Source organism: Plecotus auritus, assembly GCF_963455305.1.
Source record: "Plecotus auritus genome assembly, chromosome: 6".
NCBI lineage: Eukaryota > Metazoa > Chordata > Mammalia > Chiroptera > Vespertilionidae > Plecotus > Plecotus auritus.
Window position 1 is genome coordinate 109,826,506 of NC_137773.1, and position 24,320 is coordinate 109,850,825.

The 24,320-nt window shown below is 39.2% G+C and overlaps 2 protein-coding genes across 5 annotated transcripts in view; one reads left to right on the top strand and one right to left on the bottom strand.

Moving 5' to 3' along the window:
- Window positions 1-24,320, top strand: part of CNOT6 (CCR4-NOT transcription complex subunit 6) — a 92,668-nt gene that overhangs the window by 49,454 nt on the left and 18,894 nt on the right. For 3 of the 4 annotated variants that reach the window (XM_080672809.1, XM_080672808.1, XM_080672810.1), the window contains exons 3-10: window positions 4,138-4,324; window positions 5,737-5,822; window positions 19,297-19,401; window positions 19,483-19,551; window positions 20,759-20,916; window positions 21,495-21,649; window positions 22,215-22,369; window positions 23,227-23,466. In XM_080672809.1, coding sequence (XP_080528935.1) covers window positions 4,138-4,324; window positions 5,737-5,822; window positions 19,297-19,401; window positions 19,483-19,551; window positions 20,759-20,916; window positions 21,495-21,649; window positions 22,215-22,369; window positions 23,227-23,466 — 1,155 coding nt within the window. The remainder of the gene's footprint in view (window positions 1-4,137; window positions 4,325-5,736; window positions 5,823-19,296; window positions 19,402-19,482; window positions 19,552-20,758; window positions 20,917-21,494; window positions 21,650-22,214; window positions 22,370-23,226; window positions 23,467-24,320) is intronic. The other variant, XM_080672807.1, reaches the window with a different exon arrangement.
- Window positions 2,572-2,982, bottom strand: LOC308251226 (histone H3.3C-like; the record flags this gene model as incomplete). The annotated part of the gene is made up of 1 exon (XM_080674374.1): window positions 2,572-2,982. One exon carries the CDS (start codon window positions 2,980-2,982, stop codon window positions 2,572-2,574), a length of 411 nt encoding a protein of 136 aa, XP_080530500.1.

Genomic DNA, 24,320 nt, shown 5'->3' on the forward strand with positions numbered 1-24,320 from the left:
AGGGCCTCAGCCCCAGTGCCAACCTCCTCTCCCTTGGTCCACCCCACAGCTGGTGCTTTCTGCAGCTCCGTGTGCCTTGCTTAACCACCCCTTACTTCCCTGTTCCTACAAAGGAGGCTGCATCTTTGTATGTTATATTCATATAAACTTTGTAACGTTTTGAAAACAACAAAACAATGAGCAAGAGAATGCCACAGTCAATGTCCGGAGTCTGGCTCAGGAGAACGGAGAGAAGGGAGAATTCCATAAGTTGCCTGATGCAAAGATATTTCTGAGTGACTGCCTGGCGTGTGACAGTTGTATGACCGCAGAGGAAGGAGTCCAAGTTTCTCAGCAGAACACCAAGGACTTCTTCCATGTTCTGAACCTTTGCTTTGGTTTTCAGAATTCCCTGCTCCCCATCTGTTGGCTCCCTCCCTCTGAGGGGCGCTGTCGTCGTCACATGGGTGCAACTGGAATATTGTATCTCGAGAGGATTGCCCCTATGTACGTATCCTTTTATCCAACGATGAAAAAATCCCAATGAATAAGAATGGAGACAAACTACTGTCCTTTAGGCTTAAAAAACCCCAGAAGTGTCCTGCGAAGAGCTGAGACTTGGTTCTGTCCACATGCCTCAGAGAGATTGGATGAAGAAATGGCCCTTTTTGGCCCTGACTTTACCCACTTATGTTACTCTTGAAGGTGTCTTTGCCACAATGTGAATAAACTGCCACCTTTTGGAATAGGGGCCCATACTTAAGTCTGCATTCCCAACTTATCTTGAAACAGATCTATGTTCTGCAGCTGTGGCCACCGTCCTGAGACCAGGTCCTGTCGCTGGGAATCAGGGGACACTGGAATAGAGCTCCCCTCCCCCCGTGCCCTTTTACATTCAGGGATTGAGATGAATTCACTTTGGGGGAGGCCTGACAAGGATGACAGGTGTCACAGATAGAAGAATGGAGAATGGAGAGGCAGACACCCTGCTCAGTCCCTCCCTGGGTGGTGTCAGGCAGATGAAGGCCGGCAGCCCTCCCCACATAGGATGAGATAGTGTCCTCTAGGTCCACCTTTCACTCCATGGGCCCAACCACTCCCCTTAGCTCTGGGCAGCCCTCTACGTTCCACGACAGCAGGCTCTGCCCTCACATGCTGCTCACCCCAAATGAGAAGGAAGAGAGCAGTTGGCCCTCAGACAACTACACAGAAAGATAGGGCTCATGGCTGGCGAGCGCAGTGGCGGTAGCAGGAGCCTCTCCTGCCTCCCTGGCAGCGCTAAGGAGCAGCGAGCTGAGTGGTAAGGAGCAGGGAACAGGCAGGTGGTAAGGAGCAAGGGTTCCCAGACTGAGAGGGATGGGAATGAGTCTAAGTCAGCAGGCGGACATCCCCTGAGGGGTCCCAGACTGCAAGAGGATGCAGGCCGGGCTGAGGAGGCCCTCCGCCCCCCACTCCCCCGCCATGCACGAATTTTGTGCACCATGTCTTTAGTGTTAAATAAGAGTGGTGAAAGCAGACATCCTTATCTTGTTCCTGTTCTTAGGGGAAATGGTTTTCATTTTTACCCATTGAGTTTGATGTTGGCTGTAAGGTTTGTCATATGGCCTTTATCGTGTTGAGATAGGCTCGCTCTATTCCCACTTTGCTGAGAGTTTTTATAAAAAATGGGTGTTGAATTTTGTCAGATGCTTGTTCTGCATCTATTGATATAATCATGTGATTTTTGTCTTTCAGTTTATTTATGTGATGTATCATGTTTATTGATTTGCGAATATTGTATCAGCCTTACATTCCTGGAATAAATCGCACTTGGTCATGGTGTATGATCTTTCTAATGTAATGCCAGATCTGATTTGCTAGAATTTTGTTGAGGATTTTAGCATCTGTGTTCATCAGGGATATTGGCCTGTAATTCTCTTTCTTTGTAGTGTCTTTATATCTGGTTTTGGAATTAGGGTAATGCTGGCCTCATAAAAAGAGTTTGGAAGTGTTCCCGCCTCTTGTATTTCTTTAGAATTATTTGAGGAGGATAGGTGTTAGTTCTTCTTTGAATGTTTGGTAAAACTCCTGTGAAGCCATCCGGACCTGGGATTTTGTTTGCTGGCAGTTTTTTTATTACTCTTTCTATTTCATTAGTTGTTATTGGTCTATTCAGGTTTTCTGATTCTTCCTGATTTGGTTTTGAGAGATTGTATTTTTCTTTTTCTTTTTTTTTTTTTTTTTTTTTTTTTGCCATCAATAAGAAATTTACTTGTTTTAAAAAAATCCAAATGCTGGCATTGTCCAGAAAATTTAACAGGTTTATTTATATTGTTATAAAGTTGAACTGCTGAAACTTGTTCACTGAAACATTTGACTTGCATTAATGCTTTATGTCCCCGCATTTATATTAAAAAAATTCACACACAAATGAAAATGGAAAAACTGCCAATACCTGATTTCTGTCCCCTATTTTCAACTTGCAATCATATACTTAGGTACCTTTTGATCCCATGGGGAAAAAAAAAAAAACACCTAACGTTCAGAACTACCAATAACAGGAAGAAGAGAAATTTTTTAAAAGAATTAAATGTTTTCCATCATAGTGGATTCTTAAGCACGTTCTCCACGTATGCGGTGTGCTAGCTGGATGTCTTTTGGCATAATTGTTAGACGTTTGGCATGGATCGCACACAGGTTGGTGTCTTCAAAAAGGCCAACCAGATAGGCCTCACTTGCCTCCTGCAAAGCACCGATTGCTGCACTTTGGAAGCGCAGGTCTGTTTTGAAGTCCTGAGCAATTTCTTGCACCAGACGCTGGAAGGGAAGTTTGCGAATGAGAAGTTCAGTGGACTTCTGATAACGTCTAATTTCACGAAGTGCCACAGTACCGGGCCTGTAACAATGAGGTTTCTTCACCCCTCCAGTGGAGGGTGCACTCTTTCGAGCGGCTTTGGTAGCCAGCTGCTTCCTCGGGGCTTTGCCCCAGGTCGATTTGCGGGCAGTCTGCTTGGTAAGAGCCATGGTACAGAGACCTCTTTACTTACCCCCTTCTCCTTCGGCTGGAGCTCAGTGAGCTGGAGGCGGCACAGGCATTGGAGAACGACAGCGGCTGTGAACACAATTGAAAGATGGCTCGAGAGATTGTATTTTTCTAGGAACTTGTCCATTTCATCCATATTGTCCAGCTGGTTGGCGTATAGTATTTCTATATAATCCTTTGTATTTCTGTGGTGTCAGTAGTTACTTCGTCGCTTTTGTTTCTGATTTTTATTTATTTGGGTCCTCTCTTGTTTCTTGATGAGTCTGGCTAACAGTTCATCAATTTTGTTTATCCTTGCAAAGAACCAGCTCTTGGTTTCATTAAATTTTTTTGTATTGTTTTTTTTAGTCTCTGTGTCATTTATTTCTGCTCTAATCTTTATTATTTCCTTCCTTCTACTCTAGGTTTTTCTTGTTGTTCTCTTTCTAATTCTTTAAGTTGTAGGGTTAAATAGTCTAATGTTGCTTTTTCTTAATTTTTGAGGTAGGCCTGTAGTACTATGAGCTTCCCTCTCTGGAATGTGAAATGTTCTATAAATGTCTATTAAATCCATCTGATCCAGTGTTTCCTTGTTAAGTTTTTGTCTGAAATATCTATCCAGTGAAGTCAGCGGGGTTTTAAAGTCCCCTATTATGGCTGTATTGTTGTCTATCTCTCCCTTAAAGTCCCCTGAAAGTTTTTTTTATATGTTAGGTGCTCTTATATTGGGTGCATATTATGTTTACCCAGGTTATATCCTCTTGTTGGATTGATCCCTTTATTATGTAGTGACTGACCATTGTTGTATGTTATGGTGGCCTACATTTTTGAAGTCTATTTTGTCAGATATAAGTATTGCTACCCCAGCTTTTTTTTTTCCATTTCCATTTGTATGGAAAATTTTTTTCCCATCACTTCATTCTCCTCCTGTGTGAATCTTTGATGTTCTGAGGTGTGTCTTTTGTAGACAGCATATAATTGGGTCATGTTTTTGTATCCATTCAGTTACCCTATATCTTTATATTAGAACATTCAATCCATTCATATTTAAGGTTATTATTGATAGGTACTTATTTATTGCTGTTTTAATTCTGTATGCTTATGAGATTATAGAAAATACTATAATCTTTCCCCTATTTTTGTTGTTGTTTTTACAGGAAGAGTAAGAAGCTTGAGCTCATCTTTGTGGTCACTAACTCACCTGACAGCTTTGCATCTGAGTGACAATTTCCTGTCCCGAATTCCTTCAGACATTGCCAAGCTTCACAATCTGGTGTATCTGGACCTGTCCTCAAACAAAATCCGGAGTTTACCAGCAGAACTCGGAAACATGGTATCACTCAGGTATGCAGATTCAACTTAATACCTAATCATATACCCCCTAAAACAAAATTGGGTATTTACTTTAGTAGAAACAATACTTAATTTGATTGTATTTGACCAAAAGTATATATAACTATCCTTTATGTAGGTTTTCTTAGAAAATGGAAAGTCAACTAATAAATAATAAGTCAAGAAATCCATGGTCTAAAATTTGTTTTATTGCTGTTTTGTATAATATACTTTATTCTTGAATCAAAATTTCTTAACAAATTGGAAGTAAGCAAATAGAAGGCACTGTGTTCATCTCACATATGCAGTCACCTGTGACAGTTCTGGTGCTTTTCCCCTCTAAATTATGGGCACCATACCATCCTTAACACAGGGTCCGGGAAACCATTGCCAGTTAGTGAAACCTTTTTGGTTATTTCAGGGCTTGTATGCATGATAGTAGTAAAGCCTGGACTTGAGAAAAGCTAGAATTAGTCATTGAATTGGGGGACTGTAGTTTGGAATGTAGGATTAGATGGGATATGGAGTTGCACAGAGTTCAGTTTGGAATCCTGACGTGGCCATTTTCAAGTTGTGTGATTTGGGACAAGTTTCTTAACCTCACTGAGTGTTTCCTCATCTGTAAAGTTGCTGTAAAACCTACCTGCCAAGGCTGAGATTAGAGATATTTGAGATAATAACTAAAAAATAACTCAGCCTGACTGGCACATATTGTATCTTACTCTATTGCTGTCTTCAGTCCAGCCTTTTGACATTTTTTTAGGTTTAATTATTGAGTATATACTATGACCCTGTCTTCTGAACCAAATTTACTTAAAGGACCTTCTTTCTCATGTGATATATTTGGAAATAAACAGGAACTAATTAGATTAGTGATAGCTGTACAATTAGTAAGTTAATTGTGCAGCTATCAGTAGCTATTTTGAGTTGATATTACATGATAATTTTCATTCTCTTTTTAACAATTCACATATTAGACTACTTTATCGTTTTTATCATTTTCACTTTCTTAAACATGTATAGATGTAGACTCTTCATATGCTAGACCAGTGCTGCTCTCAGGATGATTGTTTAGATTGCCAGTTTGCAAACTAATACAACATGTGAGAGAGATTTTATATCTGTTGAATCTAATACTATTAAAAAATTGGGGCTTCTATTTTTTTTGTCTTTCCACCCACCTTCTATTCATTTTTTTAGCAACTCATTTTTTCCCTGTATTTTACAAATGTATTGGTTTGTGGAAGTTTGGGTTTTTGTGTTTTACTACAAATGTTTTCAGAAGCACTGTACTAGACATTGGAATATAATATGAAATTTTGTCAATTTTAGGAGTGTATATTCCTAGAAATCATATTGTTAATTTTAGCTGTTAGTTAAAGGTTAGTATGTCTTCTGACTTCCTGGAATTTTTACATCAACAGGGAACTCCATTTAAATAACAACCTGTTACGAGTTCTACCTTTTGAGATGGGAAAACTGTTTCAGTTGCAGACTTTAGGCCTGAAAGGTATGACTTCCCATATCTGTGCTTCTTTTGGTTTGTTTACATACATGATATGTGTCTTTGAGTCTAATGAAGCCATAAGAGGGAATCCTTTTGCCTGGGGATTTATGGGCTAACTCTTGCCCAGACTTCATCAATTTTTTAGGTACATCGAGTGGTTTTTTCTGTTGTCTACCTATAAATTGTCTACTAGTCTTTGTATTATTTTTTACTCCTAGTCTAGCATTGCTTTTCTAGCCTTTGTTTCAATTGCCTCTGTTCTGGTGATATATTCCTGAGGTTATACTTCGTTTATGTCATCGTGCTATGAATAGCTTTTTAAAATGTTCAAATCTCAAAAAATGGGCACTCTCACAAAGTGTAGGAAACAGTGAGTAGAAAATTTGGACCTGTTAGTAAAGTATTTTAAAGAACATTTTTTAAAAACTTGATTTACGTAGATCTCATTAATATATTAGAATTTCATCCAGTAAGAACTATGGGGAAAAAAATTTTTTTTAGTATATATATTTTATTGATTTCAGAGAGAAAGGGTGAGAGAGAGAGAGAGATAGAAACATCCATGATGAGAGAGGATTATTGATTGGCTGCCTCCTGCACATTCCCTACTGGGGATCGAGCCCACAACCCGGGCATGTGCCCTTGACTGGAATTGAACCCAGGACCCTTCGGTCCTCAGGTTGACACTCTAACCACTGAGCAACTGGCTAGGGAGGGAACTTTTTTTTTAAACCAGCAATATTAAAAGTCATTTTAATAATATGTCAATACCTGCAAATGTTTTATCAAAATGATTCTTCACCAGTCTTGTAGATTGCTTTATAATTGATTCTTTAAAAACAGTCACTTAATGGCCCTGGTTGGTGTGGCTCATTTGGTTGAGTACCGTCCATTCCATGCTCTAAAAGATGGCAGGTTTGATTCCCAGGTAGGACACATATCCGGGTTGTGGGTTCAATTCCTGGGTCAGAAAGTGCGTAAAGCCTGTTGATATTTTGATGTCCCTTTCTAAAAAAAAAAAATCACATAATGAAGTCTTCAAAAATTGCACACTTTATTTCTTAAAAATACAGTTAATAAAAGGAGGTTTTATTTCCGTAAATTTATTTTATATCATATACTAGTAATGTTCACAAAAACAAAATGGAAAAAGGCAAATAATACACTTACAAATGTATATAAAGCCATATTAAAAAGCGTGAGCTTTATAAATGGTTCTTTGGAAAGTTTTTCTGTGTGGGCTAGTCTTGCTAAGTCTTAGAGGTCAGGGAAATGTGAGCTTTAAATGTCTTTTGCTGTTAACATATTTCTGTGGTAAGCCTGGCCTTTTTATTTTTAAATTTTATAATCACAAATATAAAATGTAGCAAAGTATATTTATATACTTCCACCAGAATTAACAATTAATATTTTGTCACTTTTAATGCAAAAGAAATACAACATTATAGAATTACTTAGGAAATTTCAAGAGTTTTAGGGGCTCTGTACCAGGAACATTGGAGAAAAAACAAATATATGAGGTATGCCAAAAGTAGGCTTTCAGTTGTGAGTATGTGAAACACAGTTTATTATTTTATTATTATTTATTAATTATTGAATTATTTTTCCTACAAACAACTGCAAACCTGTTTTTGCCCCACCCTGTATATTTATTTTAAATCACAGTTTAACATAGGGTCTTTTACATAGCAAAAATTTAATTTGGTGAAGTCTAGTTTTATCAGTTTTTCCTTTTATGGATCCTACTTTGGGAGTCAAGTATGAGAACTCTGAATAGTTCTAGATCCCAAAGATTTTCTCCTGTGTTTTGTACTGAGTTTTATGTCTCACATTTAAATTTGTGATCCATTCTGAGTTAGCATTGACTTAAAAGAACAAGTTTAGTTCAGGTTTGTGTGTATGTGTGTGCGTGCAAGCACACCCCTGTGAGTGGATGTCCAGTTGCTCCAGCACCATTTGTTGAAAAGTCTATCCTCCATTGACTGGCTTTGGCTTTTGCCTCTTTCAAAAATCAGTTGGACATACCTGTGTAGCTCTATTTGTAGGTTCTCTATTCTGCTCTACTGAGCTATTTGTTTATTCTTCTGCCAGTGAATGCCACATAGTTACTTGAAACTTGAAATAGAGTAAAAAGTCTTCAAATAATGTCTTGAAATAGGATAGACTGATGCCTCCGCTATAATCATGTTCCACATAATGATGTTTCTGTTGATGATGGAACACATCGTCATATACAATAGTAGTTTACCATATAGCCTAGGTGTGTGATTGACTATACCATCTATGTTTGTGTAAGTGCACTCTAGGATATTTGCACAATTACAAAATTGCCTAAGGACACATTTCTCAGAACAGATCCTTATCAATATACTAGCAGTCCGGTGCACAAAAATTCATGCATTGCTGACAGGGGCGGGGGTCCCTCAGCCCGGGCTGCCCCCTCTCACAGTCCGGGAGCCCTATTGGCCTCCCTCTGCAGGAGACAACTGGACCGATAATGGGAAGGCTGCTGCTACTGCCAACTGGCAGGCCCTTGCTTCTTAGCACTGGCCCCGCCTACTGGTGGGTGGGAGGGCAACCTGGGGCCACGCCGGCTGGGGGAGGGGCTAGGTTGCACCTCGTCTGCTCCTGTGGCAGCGGCAGCCCCGCCTCCGCTCCGGCTCCCCATGTTGGTGCAGCCTCCTCTCCCTCAGCAGCACCTCTCAGGTAGGGTCCCTAGGCCTTCACAGCCGCTGTGGCTTTGTCCAGATGGATGTCCAGAAGACGCCCACTCTAATTAGCATATTACCCTTTTATTAGTATAGACTAGAGGCCCCGTGCACGAAATTCGTGCACTGGGGGTGGGGGGTGTCCCTCAGCCCAGCCTGCACACTCTTCAATCTGGGATCCCCTCAGTCAGACATCCCTCTCACAATCCAGGACTGCTGGCTCCCAACCGCTCGCCTGCCTGCCTGCCCAATTGTCCCTAACCACTTCTGCCTGCAAGCCAGATCACCCCCTAACCATTCCCCTGCCAGCCAGATCACCCCCTAACCACTCCCTTGCCAGCCTGATCAACACCTAACTGCTCCTCTGCCGGCCCAATCACCCCCAACTGCCCTCCCCTGCCGACCCGGTCCCCCCCCCCAACTGCCCTCCCCTGCCAGACCAGTCTCCCCAACAACTGCCTTCCCCTGCAGGCCATCTTGTGATGGCCATCTTATGACCACATGGGGGCAGCCATCTTGTGCAAGGGTGTGACAGTCAATTTGCGTATTAACTCTTTATTATATAGGATGGTGCATGACTATAGTCTTCTCTTCTTTTTTTGTTTTGTTTTTTTAATCCTCACCTGAGGATATTTTTCCCCCTCATTGATTTTTAGGGAAAGTGGAAGAGAGGGAAAGACAGAAACATCAATGTGAAACACATCAATTGGTTGCCTCCTGCACACGCCCCAACCAGGGCCCAGGCTGGGGAGGAGCCTACAACCAAGGTACATGCCCTGGACTGGAATCAAACCCAGGGCCATTTGGTCCACAGGCCAATGCTCTATCCACTGAGTCAAACCAGCTAGGGCCAAGTCGTCTTTTCCAAAATGGTTTTAGCTATTCTAGTTCTTTTGCTTTTTGATACATAATTTAGAATAATCTTGTCTATAGTTACAAAAAATGTTCCTGGGATTTGGATTGGAATTTATTAAACCTGTAGATCACATTGTGGAGAATTGACATCTTTACTGTGCTGAGTCAATTCATGAACCTGCTATGTCTCTCCATATATTTAGCTCTTGCTTTTTTTTTCATTGTGTAATCTATAATAATAAAAGCATAATATGCATATCGATTGAACAGCAGAACAACCATCCAGATGACCATGCTATGACATGCACTGGTGCCAGGCCAGCCAAGGTGGGTGCGATGTGATTGGTCGGGGAAGGCCCCATGATCGCCCCAAAGAGGAAGGCCCAGGCCACCCTCTGCACGGTGATTGATTATGGAGCCCCGGCCAAGTGGGCGGGGCCTCCCTCTGCTGGGTGATGGATCGTGGGGAGATCAATCTGGGGGCCCCACAATCGATCACCCCACAGAGAGAGGCCCAGGCCATTGGCCAGCAACACTGTGATGGGTGTGTGGGGCTGGCCAGCGACGGTCCCACAGAAGGAGGCCCAGGCCAGCCAAGCGATCGCATCCCACGCCTGTTGTCCGCAGAGGGAGGCAACCAGTGGCAAGGTGGTGAGGGAGGAGCTAACAGCACCGCACAGATGGCAAGCAGTGGCAGCAGTGGGTGGGGACGGGGAAGGAAAGCCCTGATAGCCAGCCAGGCCTAGGGACCCTACCTGAGGGGTCCCAGATTGTGAGAGGGTGCAAGCTGGGCTGAGGGACACCCTTCCCCTCCCCCACCCCCCATGCATGAATTTTGTGCATCAGTCCTAATATATAAAGAGCCAGGGTCCGTCACGACCTAAACGACTGGATGAACGACCAAACAGCAGACTAGGGTCCCGGCCGGTGCGGCTGGAGTCAGTGCTGAGTCATGTAAGTGGAAACCATAAGATATAGAGACAAGGCAGACCTGTCCTTCCACATGGCGAGATAATGGCAGAAGAATAGCAGGGAGCCAGAACTCCCACCATCTCATAACAGTAATGAATACCCATTCCCCCCACCACACACACACACCCCTACAAACCTTGGGCCAAGTAGGGAACCTGGACTTCTACTCTCTTCTTGAAAATAATGAGGTGGTGCCCTGACCGGTTTGGCTCAGTGGATAGAGCGTCGGCCTGCGGACTCAAGGGTCCCGGGTTCGAATCTGGTCAAGGGCATGTACCTTGGTTGCGGGCACATACCCGGTGGGGAGTGTGCAGGAGGCAGCTGATAGATGTTTCTCTCTCATCGATGTTTCTAACTATCCCTCTCCCCTCCTCTCTGTAAAATATCAAAGAGGCAGAAAGATCTAAAACTGAATAAAAAAGATAATAAATACTAACATTAAGATAGTAGAGATGATAGTTATTTGATAATAAGTTTAAAGTAGCCATCAAAACAATCTTTACATGAGTGATTTTGGACATCCTTAAGTGGGGAAAAAAAAGAAAGTTATGGCAAGTAAAAAGAAAGTCTCAGCAAAGAAAATGAAGCTATAAAGAAGAACCAAATGAAAATTTTAGTACAGAAGAATATAATAACTAAAATAACTCAGTGAATAGCCTCAAAGCTGAATGGATGGAACAGAGGAAACACTCAGGGAACTAGAAAATATAACAATAAAAATATCCAATGAGAATAGGAGAAAATGGGCTTGAAAACAACAACAGAAAAAGATCAGAACCACAGGAACTAGTGGAGTCATAACAACAAAAAAAATAAAACTCTTAACATTTGGAGTCCAGGAAAAAAATTAAAGGAGATGGAGCTGAAAGAATATTTGAAGAAATAATGGCTGAAAACTCTTCCAATTGGTCAAAAGATAGAAATCCTCGATTTTAAGAAGGTGAGCAAATACAAAATGAGATGAACCCAAAGATATCAACACCCACATCATAGTCAAACTTCTGAAAAATAAAAACAAAGAAAAAAACCTTGAAAGTTCTGAATGACAACACTATCTGTAAGGAAACAGTAATTCTCATGACAATAGGTTTTCCATTAGAAACCATAAAGTCTAAAATTAAAAGAACTGTCAACAGAGTCCTATTTCCATAAAAATATTCTTCAGCAGTATGGGGAAAATCAAGGCACCTCAGGAAAGAGAAAACACAAATGTAAACAAGAATTGATAAAGAATAATATCCAAATCTCAAAAAAATTTCAAATACATTCGATATCATCTTTCTAGGTAAACTCAAATTTATTCCTCTATTACTTACTTACCAGGATAGCTAAAATTAAATAGGTTTATAATATTAATTACTGGCATGTATCTGCAGAATCTGAAACTCTCATTCACTGCTGGTGGTTGTATAAATTGGATAAAAGGATGCAAAACTGTATCTACTAAAACTAAACATACACCTACATCATGAGTCATTAAATTTACTGCTTTTATATAACCAAAAGACATGAGCATATAGGTCCTCAAAATCATATGTGAAAGGATGTTTAGTGTAGTTTTATTCATAATATTTTCAAATTAGAAACAACTTACAAATCTGCCTACAGGAAAATGGAAGAATAGTAGTAAATTCAAATAATAGAATACTACACACCTATAGAAAAAGAATAAAATCCTATCTAATAAAAGGCTAATATGCAAATCGACTGAACAGTGGAATGATCGGTCACTATGACACACACTGACCACCAGGGGGCAGATGCTCAACGCAGGAGCTGCTCAACCAGAAGCCCTGAGCCGGGCTCACTGGTGGCAAGTGCAGCGGTGGCTGCAGGACCCTCTCCCGTGGGGAGTGGGCCTAAGCCATCAGTCAGACATCCACCAAGGGCTCCCGGACTGCGAGAGGGCACAGGCCGGGCTGAGGGGGATCCCCCACCCCGACCAAGTGCACTAATTTCATGCACCGGGCCTCTAGTTTGTATATAAAAGCCCTGTAAATGTTTTGTTATATTTATACCTGAGGTTTTCTGTGGGGTTTTTTTTTTTTTGAGTGTTTATAGATGATAAAGTATTTAAAATTTTATTGTCCATGTGTTCACTCCTAATATATTGAAATGCAATGAGTTTTTGCATTTTCATGTTGTATTCTACTAGGACAGCCTTGGACAAACTACAGCCCGCGGGCCGGATCCGGCTGTTCTATCCGGTTCTCTTGCTCTCCCCTCCGCTCCTTTACTTTGAATTTATATTAATTCACACAAACACTCCATCCATGCTTTTGTTCCGGCCCTCCGGTCCAGTTTAAGAACCCATTGTGGCCCTCGAATCAAAAAGTTTGCCTACCCCTGTACTAGGAGTTGCTTTTTAATATTTTTGTGGAGGTTTTTTGTTTTTTGTTTTTAATTTGGGGAGATTTTTTTTAAATGTATTTTTATTGATTTCAGAGAGGAAGGGAGAGAGAGATAGAAACATCAGTGATGAGAGAGAATCATTGATCGGCTGCCTCCTGCATCCTCCACACTAGGGACAGAGCCTGCAACCAGAGCATGACCACCTGGTTCATAGGTAGATTCTCAACCACTGAGCCACCCTGGCCAGGCTGGGGGGATTTTCTATGTAGAAAATTGTCATCTGCAGGTAGGAACAACTTTATTTCTTCCTTTACAGTATGTATACTTTTTGTTTTAACCTTCACCTGAGAATATGTTTGCTTTGTAATCGATTTTAGAGAAAGAGGAAGGGAGAGAGAAAGGATCTTCGATATGGAACATGGATAGGTTGCCTCCCATATGCACCCCAACTGCAGTCTTTTTGTGTATAGGATAACGCTTTAACCAAATGAGTCACCAAGCCAGGGAGATAGATAGATAGATAGATAGATAGATAGATAGATAGATAGATAGATAGATAGATTTTAGAGGTGCAATGCACGAAATTCGTGCAAGAGTAAACCTTACTTCCCCCAGCTGCCGGCACCAGCTTCCTGCCAGCAGGCACCCGGGACCCGAGCTGCTTCCCTCCTCCTACCGCCAGCAGACACCCGGGATCCGGGCTGGCTTCTCTCTGGCCCTGGCTTTGTCAGGAAGGACGTCTGGAATGACATCCAGTCTAATTAGCATATTACCTTTTTATTATTATAGATTTTTTCTTTTCTTGCCTTATTGCATTGACTTGAACTTCTAGCACTCTGTTGAATGAGAGTTGTGAGAGCAGATATCCCTTCTTTTTCCCCAACTTGGAAGAAACTGTTGTGTTCACTACTAAGTATAATGTTAGCAGTAGGTATTTTGTAGGTCCTCTTTCTCAACTGAAGGAAGTTTCTCTGTTCCTCTTTTTCTTAGAGTTTTTAATCATGAATGGTTGTTCCCCTTTTGTCAAATGCTTATTAATATGCATCAGGTGATGGGATCATGTAATATTTCTTCTTTAGCCTGGTAATTGTTTTTCAGATATTGAGAGCCATCCTTGAATTCCTGGATAAGCCCAACTTGGTCATGGTGCACAAATTTTTTTATACTTTGCTGACATTTGTATGCAATACTAGCTTTATGAAATGAATTTGAAAGTGTTCCCTCATCTCTTTACTGGAAAAGATTCTATGGAATTGAAGTTAAATGTTTGGTGGAATTTTCCAATTTAACAATCTCGGCCTGGAGATTTCTTTTCTGGTCACTTTAAAATTATGAACCTGTTTTTTTAATAGGTATAGGGCTATTCAAATTGTTGGGTTTTGATAATTTGTGTTTTTCACGGAAAGTAGTCCATTTTCTCTGAGTTGATAAATTTATGTTGAGTTGTTCATACTATTCCTTTATCTATTGGATTTCTAGATGTCCTCTTTCATTTTTAATATTGGTAAATTTTATCTTCTCTCTTTTTCATTGTCAGTTTTGATAGAGGTTTGTCAATTTTATTGATCTTTTCAAAGAAATGGCTTTACTTTTTTTTCCTCTTGTTTTCAATGTCATTGATTTCTGCTCTTTAGTATTTTCATTCTTTTCGCTTTGGACTTATTTTGCTCTTTTTCTCTAGGTTCTTAGGATGAGAATTTGGATTAATGAATTGGAACTTTTTCTCTTGTAATATATGTGTTTTAGTGCTATAAATTTCCCTCTTGGCACTGCTTTAGCTGTGTCCAGCCACAAATTTTGATATGCTGTATTTTTATTTTCACTAGCTCAATGCATTTTAAAATTTCCCAGGAGACTTTCTCTTTGATTCATGGCTTATTCAGAATTTCAAAGTATTTGCCGATTCTCCTGTTGTCTTACAGTAATTGATTTTTAGTATGATTCTATTGTGGCTAAATAATACATTCTGTATGATTTCGCTTCTTTTAAATTTGTCAAGGTTTGGTTTATGGCCCGCAATATGATCTACCCTAGTGTTTGTGCCTTGGGCACTGGACAAGAATATGTATTTGCCTTTTATTGGGTAGAATGTTCTGTAAATCTTTATTTGATCCAATATAGTATTAACCTAGAGTCTATTAGATTGATGATGCTGTGGACTTTTTTGTCTAGTTCTATCAATTGTTGAGAGAGGATTAGTGAAATCTCCAATTATAATTGTAGATTTCTCTATTGTCCTTTCAGTTCTATTAGTTTTTGCCTAATATTTTTCATCTCTACTGTTTGGTGAATACACTTCCAGAATTGCTATGTCTTCTTGGGGATTGACCTTTTAACATTACATAATGGCACTCTGGTAATTTTTACTTCCTCTGAAATCCCTTTTATTTTATGTTAAGGTAACCACTTCTGCTTCTGTAATTAATATATGTATGATTTATATCTTTCCATTCAACTCACTTATATTGTTGTATTTGAAGTAAGTGTCTCATGGACAGTATCTACTTGGGTCATGTTTCCTGTGGATTACTTGAACATCTTTTTACATCTCCATTTTGTTTTGTATATAGTGTGTTTGAATTATCTATTTGTATATCTTTTTAGTGGTTGCTGTAGATATTGTTTTAAATATATACTAGGGGCCCAGTGCACGAATTTGTGCACCTTGAAAGGAACTATGGGCCGTGAGGTTGCAGTCGGCACAGGGGTGGTCTTGGCCCCATCCTCCATGCCCCCGCTTCGGCCCCTGGTCCCCTTTCTGCCAGCTGCCCTGATCGCCCCTCAGGAGCAGGGTGAGGTGGTGAAGCCCTCAGGGGCAATCAGGGCCGGCAACCGCTGCTCGCACCCACTGACAGCGCCAAGCAGTCGGGACCAGCTCTAGCTGCGGGTGCGAGCAGGGCCGGCGCTGGCAGTGGGTGCGAGAGGCAGCTGCTAGCCCCAATCGCCCTTCAGGACCAGGGGGAGGTGGAGGAGCTCTGAGAGGTGATCAGGGCCGGCAGCCACCATTACACATCCACTGACGATGCCAAGCAATTGGGGCCGGCAGCGGGTGCGAGCTGGACTGCGGCTCATGGGAGCAAAGAATTTTCAGTAACCACCAGAGGCTTGTCCCAATGACAGGACCCGGCGTCCCACCTTGGTCTGACACCCCCGCTCACGTGTTCCACTATCCCGCCGCAGCCAATGCCCACCATGTTCCGCCTGCTGCCGACACCCACGTTTCACATGCGCCCCTGGTGTTCAGCGCACATCATAGCAACCTGTTCGGTTGTTTCGCCATTCGGTCTATTTGCATATTAGCCTTTTATTATATAGGACAAGTCATTACAGTCTGCTGGTGTTATCATTTTGCTAGTTTGAATGAAGTATAGAAACCTTAAACTTTGTTTATGACCTTCTATTCTACCCCTATTTATGAAACAATTGTCTTAAATGTTTTCTCTACATATGTTTAGAAACAAATCAGTGTTACAAAAACATTTTAACTACCAAAGATGTTTTAGAAAATTTAAGGAAAGCTCCCCTCTCCCAACCCTTTCCTAATGTTTTAAGTTTCCATCTTTTATCATTTCCTTTCTATTTAGAGAAATCCCGTTAGTGGTTCTTTTAGGATAGATTTATTGGCAACAGATTCTTAGTTTCTGAGGATGCCTTTTTTTTTTTTTTTTTTTCTTCATTCCTAAAGGATATTTTCACTGGGTATAGGATTCTAGGTTGATAGTTTTATGTTTTTTTTAGCACTTGAAAAATATTGTGCCACTTTCTTCTGGGCCCTGTAGTTTGTGACAATAAATCAGTTCTTATTCAAATTGTTTTCCCCCTACAGGTAAGGTGTCTTTTTTTCTTTGTCTTCAAAATGTTTTATTTGTCTTTAGTTTTCAGAAGTTTACTTATGATGTGGCTTGGTATGGATTCCTTTGGGTTTTGGTGTATTTGAGGAGTTTTCAGCCATCATTTCCTTGAGTACTTTTCAGCAGTGCGCTCTTTGTTCTCTGAGGTTTTTATTTCATTTTTTCTATTTTTTATTTTAATATTTTCATTTTTTTTGTGTGTGTTTTGTCAAAATTTTCTTTTTCTTTACTGAATATTTTTTCATTTATCTCAGGCATGTTTGTAATTGCTCATTGAAGCATGGTTATCATGCTTGCTGTGTTTTTATCAGATCGTTCTAATAACGATTGGAATCTTTTATCTGTCCTTTTTCATTCAGTTTGAAATCTTCCTGGTTCTTGGTATAATGAGTAATTTTTACTTGAAACTGGACATATTCATAGTATGTTGGTTCATTTAAATCTTCTGGTTTTGCTGGCTATCTCTAACACTGCACTGACAGGGAAAGTTAGGGACACTATCTCCTTACTGTCAAAGGAGGTAGGAGTTCAGATTTCCCATAGCCTCTATTGAGGGTCACATGCCTGGAGATGGCAGTTTTGGCTTTCTCTGTGGTCTCCATAGTTACTGCATTGAGGTGACCTCACTCACTACTGCTGGGCAATGATAAAAATCTTGACTCTCCTTGGCCTCCTCTGACATTCCCAGAAGGGATGTGGAGCCGCCCCTTTACTGTGGGTTGAGCTGACACCACAGGAGGAGGAACTCTTACTACCCAGAGGGGATAAAAGTTCTAGCTACGTACTTAGTTGGGGCTCCTCTTTACTTTCTCACAAGTTTCTTTGGTGTCTAGCAGAAGCAGAGCTGTTATTATCTGAAGGTTTTGTCTTTTAGGCTGTCCTTTCCTGGTCCTTTGGCTTTTGTTGGGATTTTTTTTTCTTTTCTTTTCTGTACCCAATGGTGCTTCTGTGTTGCTGGCTTCCTCAGTTCCATGTTTGGGGGATATATGGGGCAAAAATTAAGCCCAGGGAGTTCACCACTAAATGTTTCTTGGATCCGGGTTCTCTACCGTTCTACCTTCTCACCACATTTCAGAGTCTTATGTTTGTTTATACATAAGACACAGGAATTTCATTTGTGCTTAACAGGATGAATAGGGGAAAGTATGGCTACTTTCCAGAAGCGACATCTCTTATTCATGTCAAGAACATGTTTTAATTTCAGAATTGTGTTCTTCTTAACTTTACCCTGTGTACATGGGTGGGCATAAGTAGGTTTACAGTTGTGAGTATGCAAAATAGTTTATTCTTGTAGCATTATTTATTAATTTTTGTATTATAACTGTATACCTACTTTTGCCCACCCTTATATATAGAGTGCCATCCCAAAATGTATACACACTTTGAATAACATAAAGGCAGTGTTTATTAACATGCATTTCATTTTCAAAATGTAATAGAATCTGAAGACACTGTATATACATTTTGGGGGGACACCCTGTGTTACTTTTCCAGGCAATGAAGAGCAGGTTAATTTGAAATTTAAATGAATTCCAAAAAGCAAGCATTCATTGGGGGAAACACACCATTTGGCTTCATCTGCATTTATTAGAGTCATATATAGATGCTGTGTGGGGATGGTTTTTAATATATGAAGGAAGATCTTAGAAGGGAGGATCACATAGTTATAAGTAGTTAGTGGTTGCCTCTAAATATTTTGCACTAGAAAGTAGTAAAAAGATAACGTTATTCTTGGTGTAGTTAGAATGAACTGCTTACCTGGTACTGAGACGTTTTTAGTTGACTTCATTTTCTCAAGCTATCTTTAACAAGAGGTTACAGTAATTCTCAGGTTATGACTATATTTCTCTCAGAGGATTGTGACTAAATAAAAATTTCAGAGCTTTGGTAGCTATCAAGAACTGTACACATATGATACTGCTGTAACTTGTCCTCCTGCAAAGACATACTCTACACTTATAGGAACACATTTTTACTTTTATAATTAGTAGAATCCTAGAATCTTAAAATTACAGAGATCTTATATGTTAACTAATGTTGAAAATAATTTGGGAACTTCTATAATAGGTATAACTCAGCTGTTATGAAGGATACTCTACTATTTCAAGAGCAGGGCATTTCATCTTAAATAGTTCTAATGTTTACCAGCCTCCTATATGCATAAGAAGTCCCTCTGAGAGAATTGAGACTCTTGTACATTGAGACTCTTGCTCTTGTTTTCATTTGAGTCACTTAAGAAATGGTTGTTGAATTTACAGATGGCTCACACTACTGGGTTTTCCCCCCTTCTTTAGTAACAATCTTAAACCAAGTCTGTCTTATCTTGTTACTTTATTCAGTAGAATTTTTTAAATCTAGGGGCCGGACTACATATGTTTTTTAGGAAATTTCTTGTTATTATATGGCTATTTTCCCTTGCCCAGTTCTTCTCCACACTCTTTCCCAATCCATTTTCCCTTGCTTCAGATCATTATAAAAGTGTTGATAAGGCAGGGCACTATGAGATATCTTCTACATTGGCATAATCCATTAATAGTAAGTTTTGGATACCTCTGTAGAAGATGGTATAAATAATTTCTACTCTTCACATCAAAACAAAAAATATTTTTTCTGGTTTGGTATGTTACTAGTAACTATGCATTGTTATAGATGACCTGATAATTTAGGTATGTTTTTCCATTTTAAAGTATTTTAGTACTTGTCTTGGTTTTATTTTACCTATTTTAAAAATATTTCCAGGAAATCCACTTACCCTGGATATATTGAACCTCTATCTGGAACCAAATGGAACAAAAAGGCTACTTAACTACTTGCTTGATAATTTGGCAGGTACTGCAAAAAGAAGTAAGTGGTCATTTATTTAAACCATTTTTTTAGGAAGACATGTAAGAATATTGCTTAATTTTGTGTTTAATATTCAACTAGTTTCAACAGAACAACCACCTCCAAGATCTTGGATTATGTTACAAGAACCAGACAGAACAAGACCAACTGGTTGGTAGCCTTATTTTTTAACGCTTATTTTTATTTGGTATTTATAAACCTAACAATATTGTTGGCATGCTTTAGATTATGGGCAGTGTTACAGTAGAGTGCTTATAGTTAATCTAGTTTGGTTGTTAATAATAAAGATTTAATTCTTGCTCACCTGGCCTCTGTCACCCTATAAAAAGTATGCTATACAGCAGTGCTCCTCAGCCAGAGGTGATTTATTCCCCAGGGCCCATTTGGCAATAGCTGGAAGCATTTTTTTGGTTGTCACACTGGGGAAGTGCTACTGGCATCTCAGAGATGCTACGAAGTATCCTGCAATGCACAGCCCCCCACAATGCAGAATTTACTCAATGTCAGTAGTGGTACTGTTAAGAAACCCTACTAATAAAGTATTAATCGAATTCAGTTATAATGAATATACAAAAATCATTTTATATTGGAAATTTCTAAACCCTAGTATGTTCCAAATGTAATTGATACTTCAAAATTGAAAGACAGCCAACTTATTTGAGAATTGAATTAATGAACTCTGATCTCCTTTTAACTTAAATTGAATGAAAATAATTTGAGCCCAGCCAGTGTCGCTCAGTGGTTGAGCATCGATCCATGAACCAAGAGGTCGCTGATTTGATTTCCCTGTCAGGGCACATGCCCGGGTTGCGGGCTTGATTCCCAATGGGGGGTGTGCAGGGGGCAGCCAGTCGATGATGTTTCTATCTCATTAATGTTTCTGTCTGTCACTCTCCCTTCATCTCTCGCCAAAATTCAATAAAAACATTTTTAAAAAAGAAAATAATTTGGGAACTTGTAACAAGATTTGGTCTGTGATACTCCTTTCCTCTTTGTGGATTAATAATCATTCCTCTATAGAAGAAAACTAGACATGTCTATTAAGAAAAATAACTGTCAGATTTCCACATTCTACATTAATAGAAGGAGTCAAAAATGAGGAGCCTGGTCTTAGAGGCTGAGAGCTCGAGATCTTAGTCTTACCTTAGGAACCTTTTGTTCATACGATGGCAGGTAGTACAATCATTTCATAGTTTGTTCATGTATATGTCCTTCCTCATTATTTGACTTTATATTTGACTTTTATTGAATATATGGAATCAATAAAGTCAAACAGCATTTAAGTGAAGACTATTGAAAATAACTGTGTGCTTTATTTCTGCCACGTGTCGAATAAGTAAAGTTATCTTTCCTACAGCCTTGTTTTCTGTCATGTGCTATAATGTTCTTTGTGATAAATATGCGACCCGGCAGTTATATGGCTACTGTCCATCATGGGCACTAAATTGGGATTACAGGAAAAAGGCCATTATTCAAGAAATCCTGAGCTGCAGTGCTGATATCATAAGTCTTCAGGTAAGTCATTAGACGTGTATTTGTTTAAATTGCACAAATGCCCCAGCATTGATAAAGCAAGGTGCAGCCTGGGAATGCATTATACATTTGAAGTCACACCTTTAGCAATTCTTAAAATAGTGGCTTTTTCTGTTTTTAGTCAATCCTGGAAGAATTCACTGCCTGTTTTGTTCTGTAGCACTGTTCTGCCAAATTAAGCAAATGGGTTAAGCTGAGTTTTAAGCATTTACTATGACCGCTTAAATACTCGCCTTTCCCTTCGTAATGCCCCTGCACACTATTTTTTTAATTGGGTGGCAGTGTTAATGAAATTGTGGTATTGTCAAGGTATGATTTTGTTTTACCATTAGCGATAATAGATTAGGGCATAGTGGAAAGAGCATTAAACGTGGGTGCACAGTAACTTCAGGTTCTCAGTCCATCTCTCATAACGTACATGACCCTGGGCATCACTTTCTGCAGATCAGTCTTTTGAAGTGATTTTAAGCTCTCAGACTACATATATATGTGTATATATAAAGTTAATGTATGTGACTGATTTTGTCTTATGAATAACTTTGCTATTTACAATTTTTCAGGAGGTTGAAACAGAACAGTATTACAGTTTTTTTCTAGTAGAACTGAAAGAACGTGGCTATAATGGATTCTTTAGTCCTAAATCTAGAGCTAGGACAATGTCAGAACAAGAAAGAAAGCATGTTGATGGCTGTGCAATATTCTTCAAGACAGAAAAGTAAGTCATCTTATTTTTAAAAAAATTTTCTCTCTTTGCAGGGTGGGGACCAAGAGTATGCAAATTATTTGGCAAATGAGAGAATGAGGCATCTGTTATACTTAAGAAAACAGTACTTTTTACTTTAGAGGGTTTTATTTTATTTTGAATCATTAGAAATAATATTGTTTTAAAGACAAGTTGAAAGTGCTGCTGTTTCTTCAGGTGTTTAGTAGGGTTTAACTCCAATTGTTAATTGAAACACCTTGCAATTAACATTCCCTGCGGGATTCTTAAACCCATAATTTGGAAAACTATTTAAAAATTACAAGATGGAATATTCCAACACAAACAGAAGATGACTACATTATCCTAAGTTGTAAAGGTTAAAATCAAGATGTTATCAGTAACAGACTGAGAACAACTTTAAATGGGTGTGGGAAGCTTGGTGTTAAATGTGGAGGATTTTCCATAATGTGATTTACATGCCATCATATCTAAGGAAGTTTGAAAAGCCATTTCCCACAAAGCTAATATCCTTATATTCCCAATTTTATGTGTGTTTGTGTGTTTGTTTTTGTTTTAGATTTACTTTGGTTCAGAAACACACTGTTGAATTTAATCAGCTAGCAATGGCAAATTCAGAAGGGTCTGAAGCTATGCTGAACAGAGTTATGACAAAAGATAACATTGGAGTTGCAGTACTACTAGAACTTCGAAAGGAATTGATTGAAAAGTCATGTGAGTGATCTCTTCACTTCCTGTAAAATTGACCTCCAAAATTTAATAGGAAAAAAATTCGTTACGTAATAATAGTCTTGTTTAACACCTGAAGAAACTCAGTGAGAATTTAAATGGTTTCTAAACTATATCTCGTTTTCTCTACCAAAAAGCTTAAGGTGAGAGAGCATTGCCAAGCAAAGTATTTCAAACCTTGAAATGCATAAAGCTCCCAAGAATTTTTCACATAAAAGAAAGGTTGAGGTAACAATTAGTTAAAATAACTCCTCAGAGAGAACTCCGTACACTTCTGTAATTTCTTGGCAGCAAGGATATTCTGTAAGCACACTTCTCTTCCTGACCCACTTGTAATCATTATTTTAAAGGTCTCACATTTTGGAGAAATGACCCACTTATTTCAAATTAAATAAGAGTGGCCCTCATGCTGAGAACTGAAATTTCTGTCATAGGAACAGTTGGAACTGCGGTTATTTAAACTGAAGGATAGAAAGATGGAACTTAGTGACCGTCTTAAATACAGCTAAGGAAAAAAGAGTAGATTTAATTTTGTGAGGCTTGATTTAATACATCTGAATTAAGACCAGAAGTTTCAAGGAGACACACCTACTTAAAAACCAAGCTGTTCCAAATAGAATGGGCTGTTTTTGATCAAGTAATGAATACCCTATGTTAGAAGTACACAACCTGAGATTTAAATGACTATTTCTCAGGTTTGTTGTAGTCTAGATTAAGTCATTATGTGAGAGATTATTAGGTCAGTTTTAGAGACCTTTTTTATTCCTAAGACTCTGAGATATTACTTGCTTTCAGACTCTGTAAAAATATGTGGGTTGAGAGGGCTTCTGTTTTCTTTTTAGCTAATACAGCAGGAAAGCCACATCTTGGAACAGAAAAACAACTTATTCTCGTGGCTAATGCTCATATGCATTGGGACCCTGAGTACTCTGATGTGAAGTTAGTTCAAACGATGATGTTTCTCTCAGAAGTGAAGAACATTATCGATGAAGCCTCACGAAGCCTCCACTCGAGCGCATTGGGAGAATTGGGAAATATTCCACTGGTGTTGTGTGCAGATCTTAATTCTTTGCCAGACTCTGGTAAGAAAAGAATGTTCGTCTATGTAGAATGCTTTTTGACTTAAATGTTTTTGTAACGTATTATTTCTGATAATTCCAAATTTAGTGAAAACAAATTCAGTTTGTAGTGGCAGCTGTGAATCAAGTTTAAAATTTTTTTTGGAGTAGGGGGACCATTTGGAAAATGAAAGAGTAGTATGAAACCTCAGGAGGAAGGACATTAATCATCTTTGATAAACACATAGGTAATAACTTGAAATAACTCATTAAAGAACATGTCATTTTGTTTTATTATCCCCAGTATATAAAGGTGTTGGCAAAAGTGGGTTTACAGTTGTTTATATGGAAAATCATACAATAATTAATAAATAATACAAGAATAAGCTCTGTGTTTTGTGTACTCACAGTTGTAAACCTACTTTTGCCTATCCCTGTATATAATCCAAACTGAAAGGATTTTAAGACAGCCTCTTTGGGATTCCAACATGTAATATGATCCAGTTTAAATTTGATCATATATTACAGGATCTCAAATTTTGGTGGGCTTGATTAGAAAAATCCACTTCAGGTGGAAATTGAAATTCTTCATTTACACAGATCAGGCAAGTGATTTTAACAAAAAAGAATAGGGATTTTTATTTTTATCACAAAGTAGAAGAATACAGAAAGCCATATTCTTGAAAACTTTTCCATAGATGGTACAGTGAATAAACCATCCTATATAATAAAGAGGTAATATGCAAATTGACCATCACTCCAACACACAAGATGGCTGGCAGGGGAGGGCAGTTGGGAGGGACCAGGCCTGCAAGGGAGGGCAGTTGGGGGCGATCGGGCGTGCAGGGGAGGAGAGTTGGGGGAACCCAGGCCTGCAG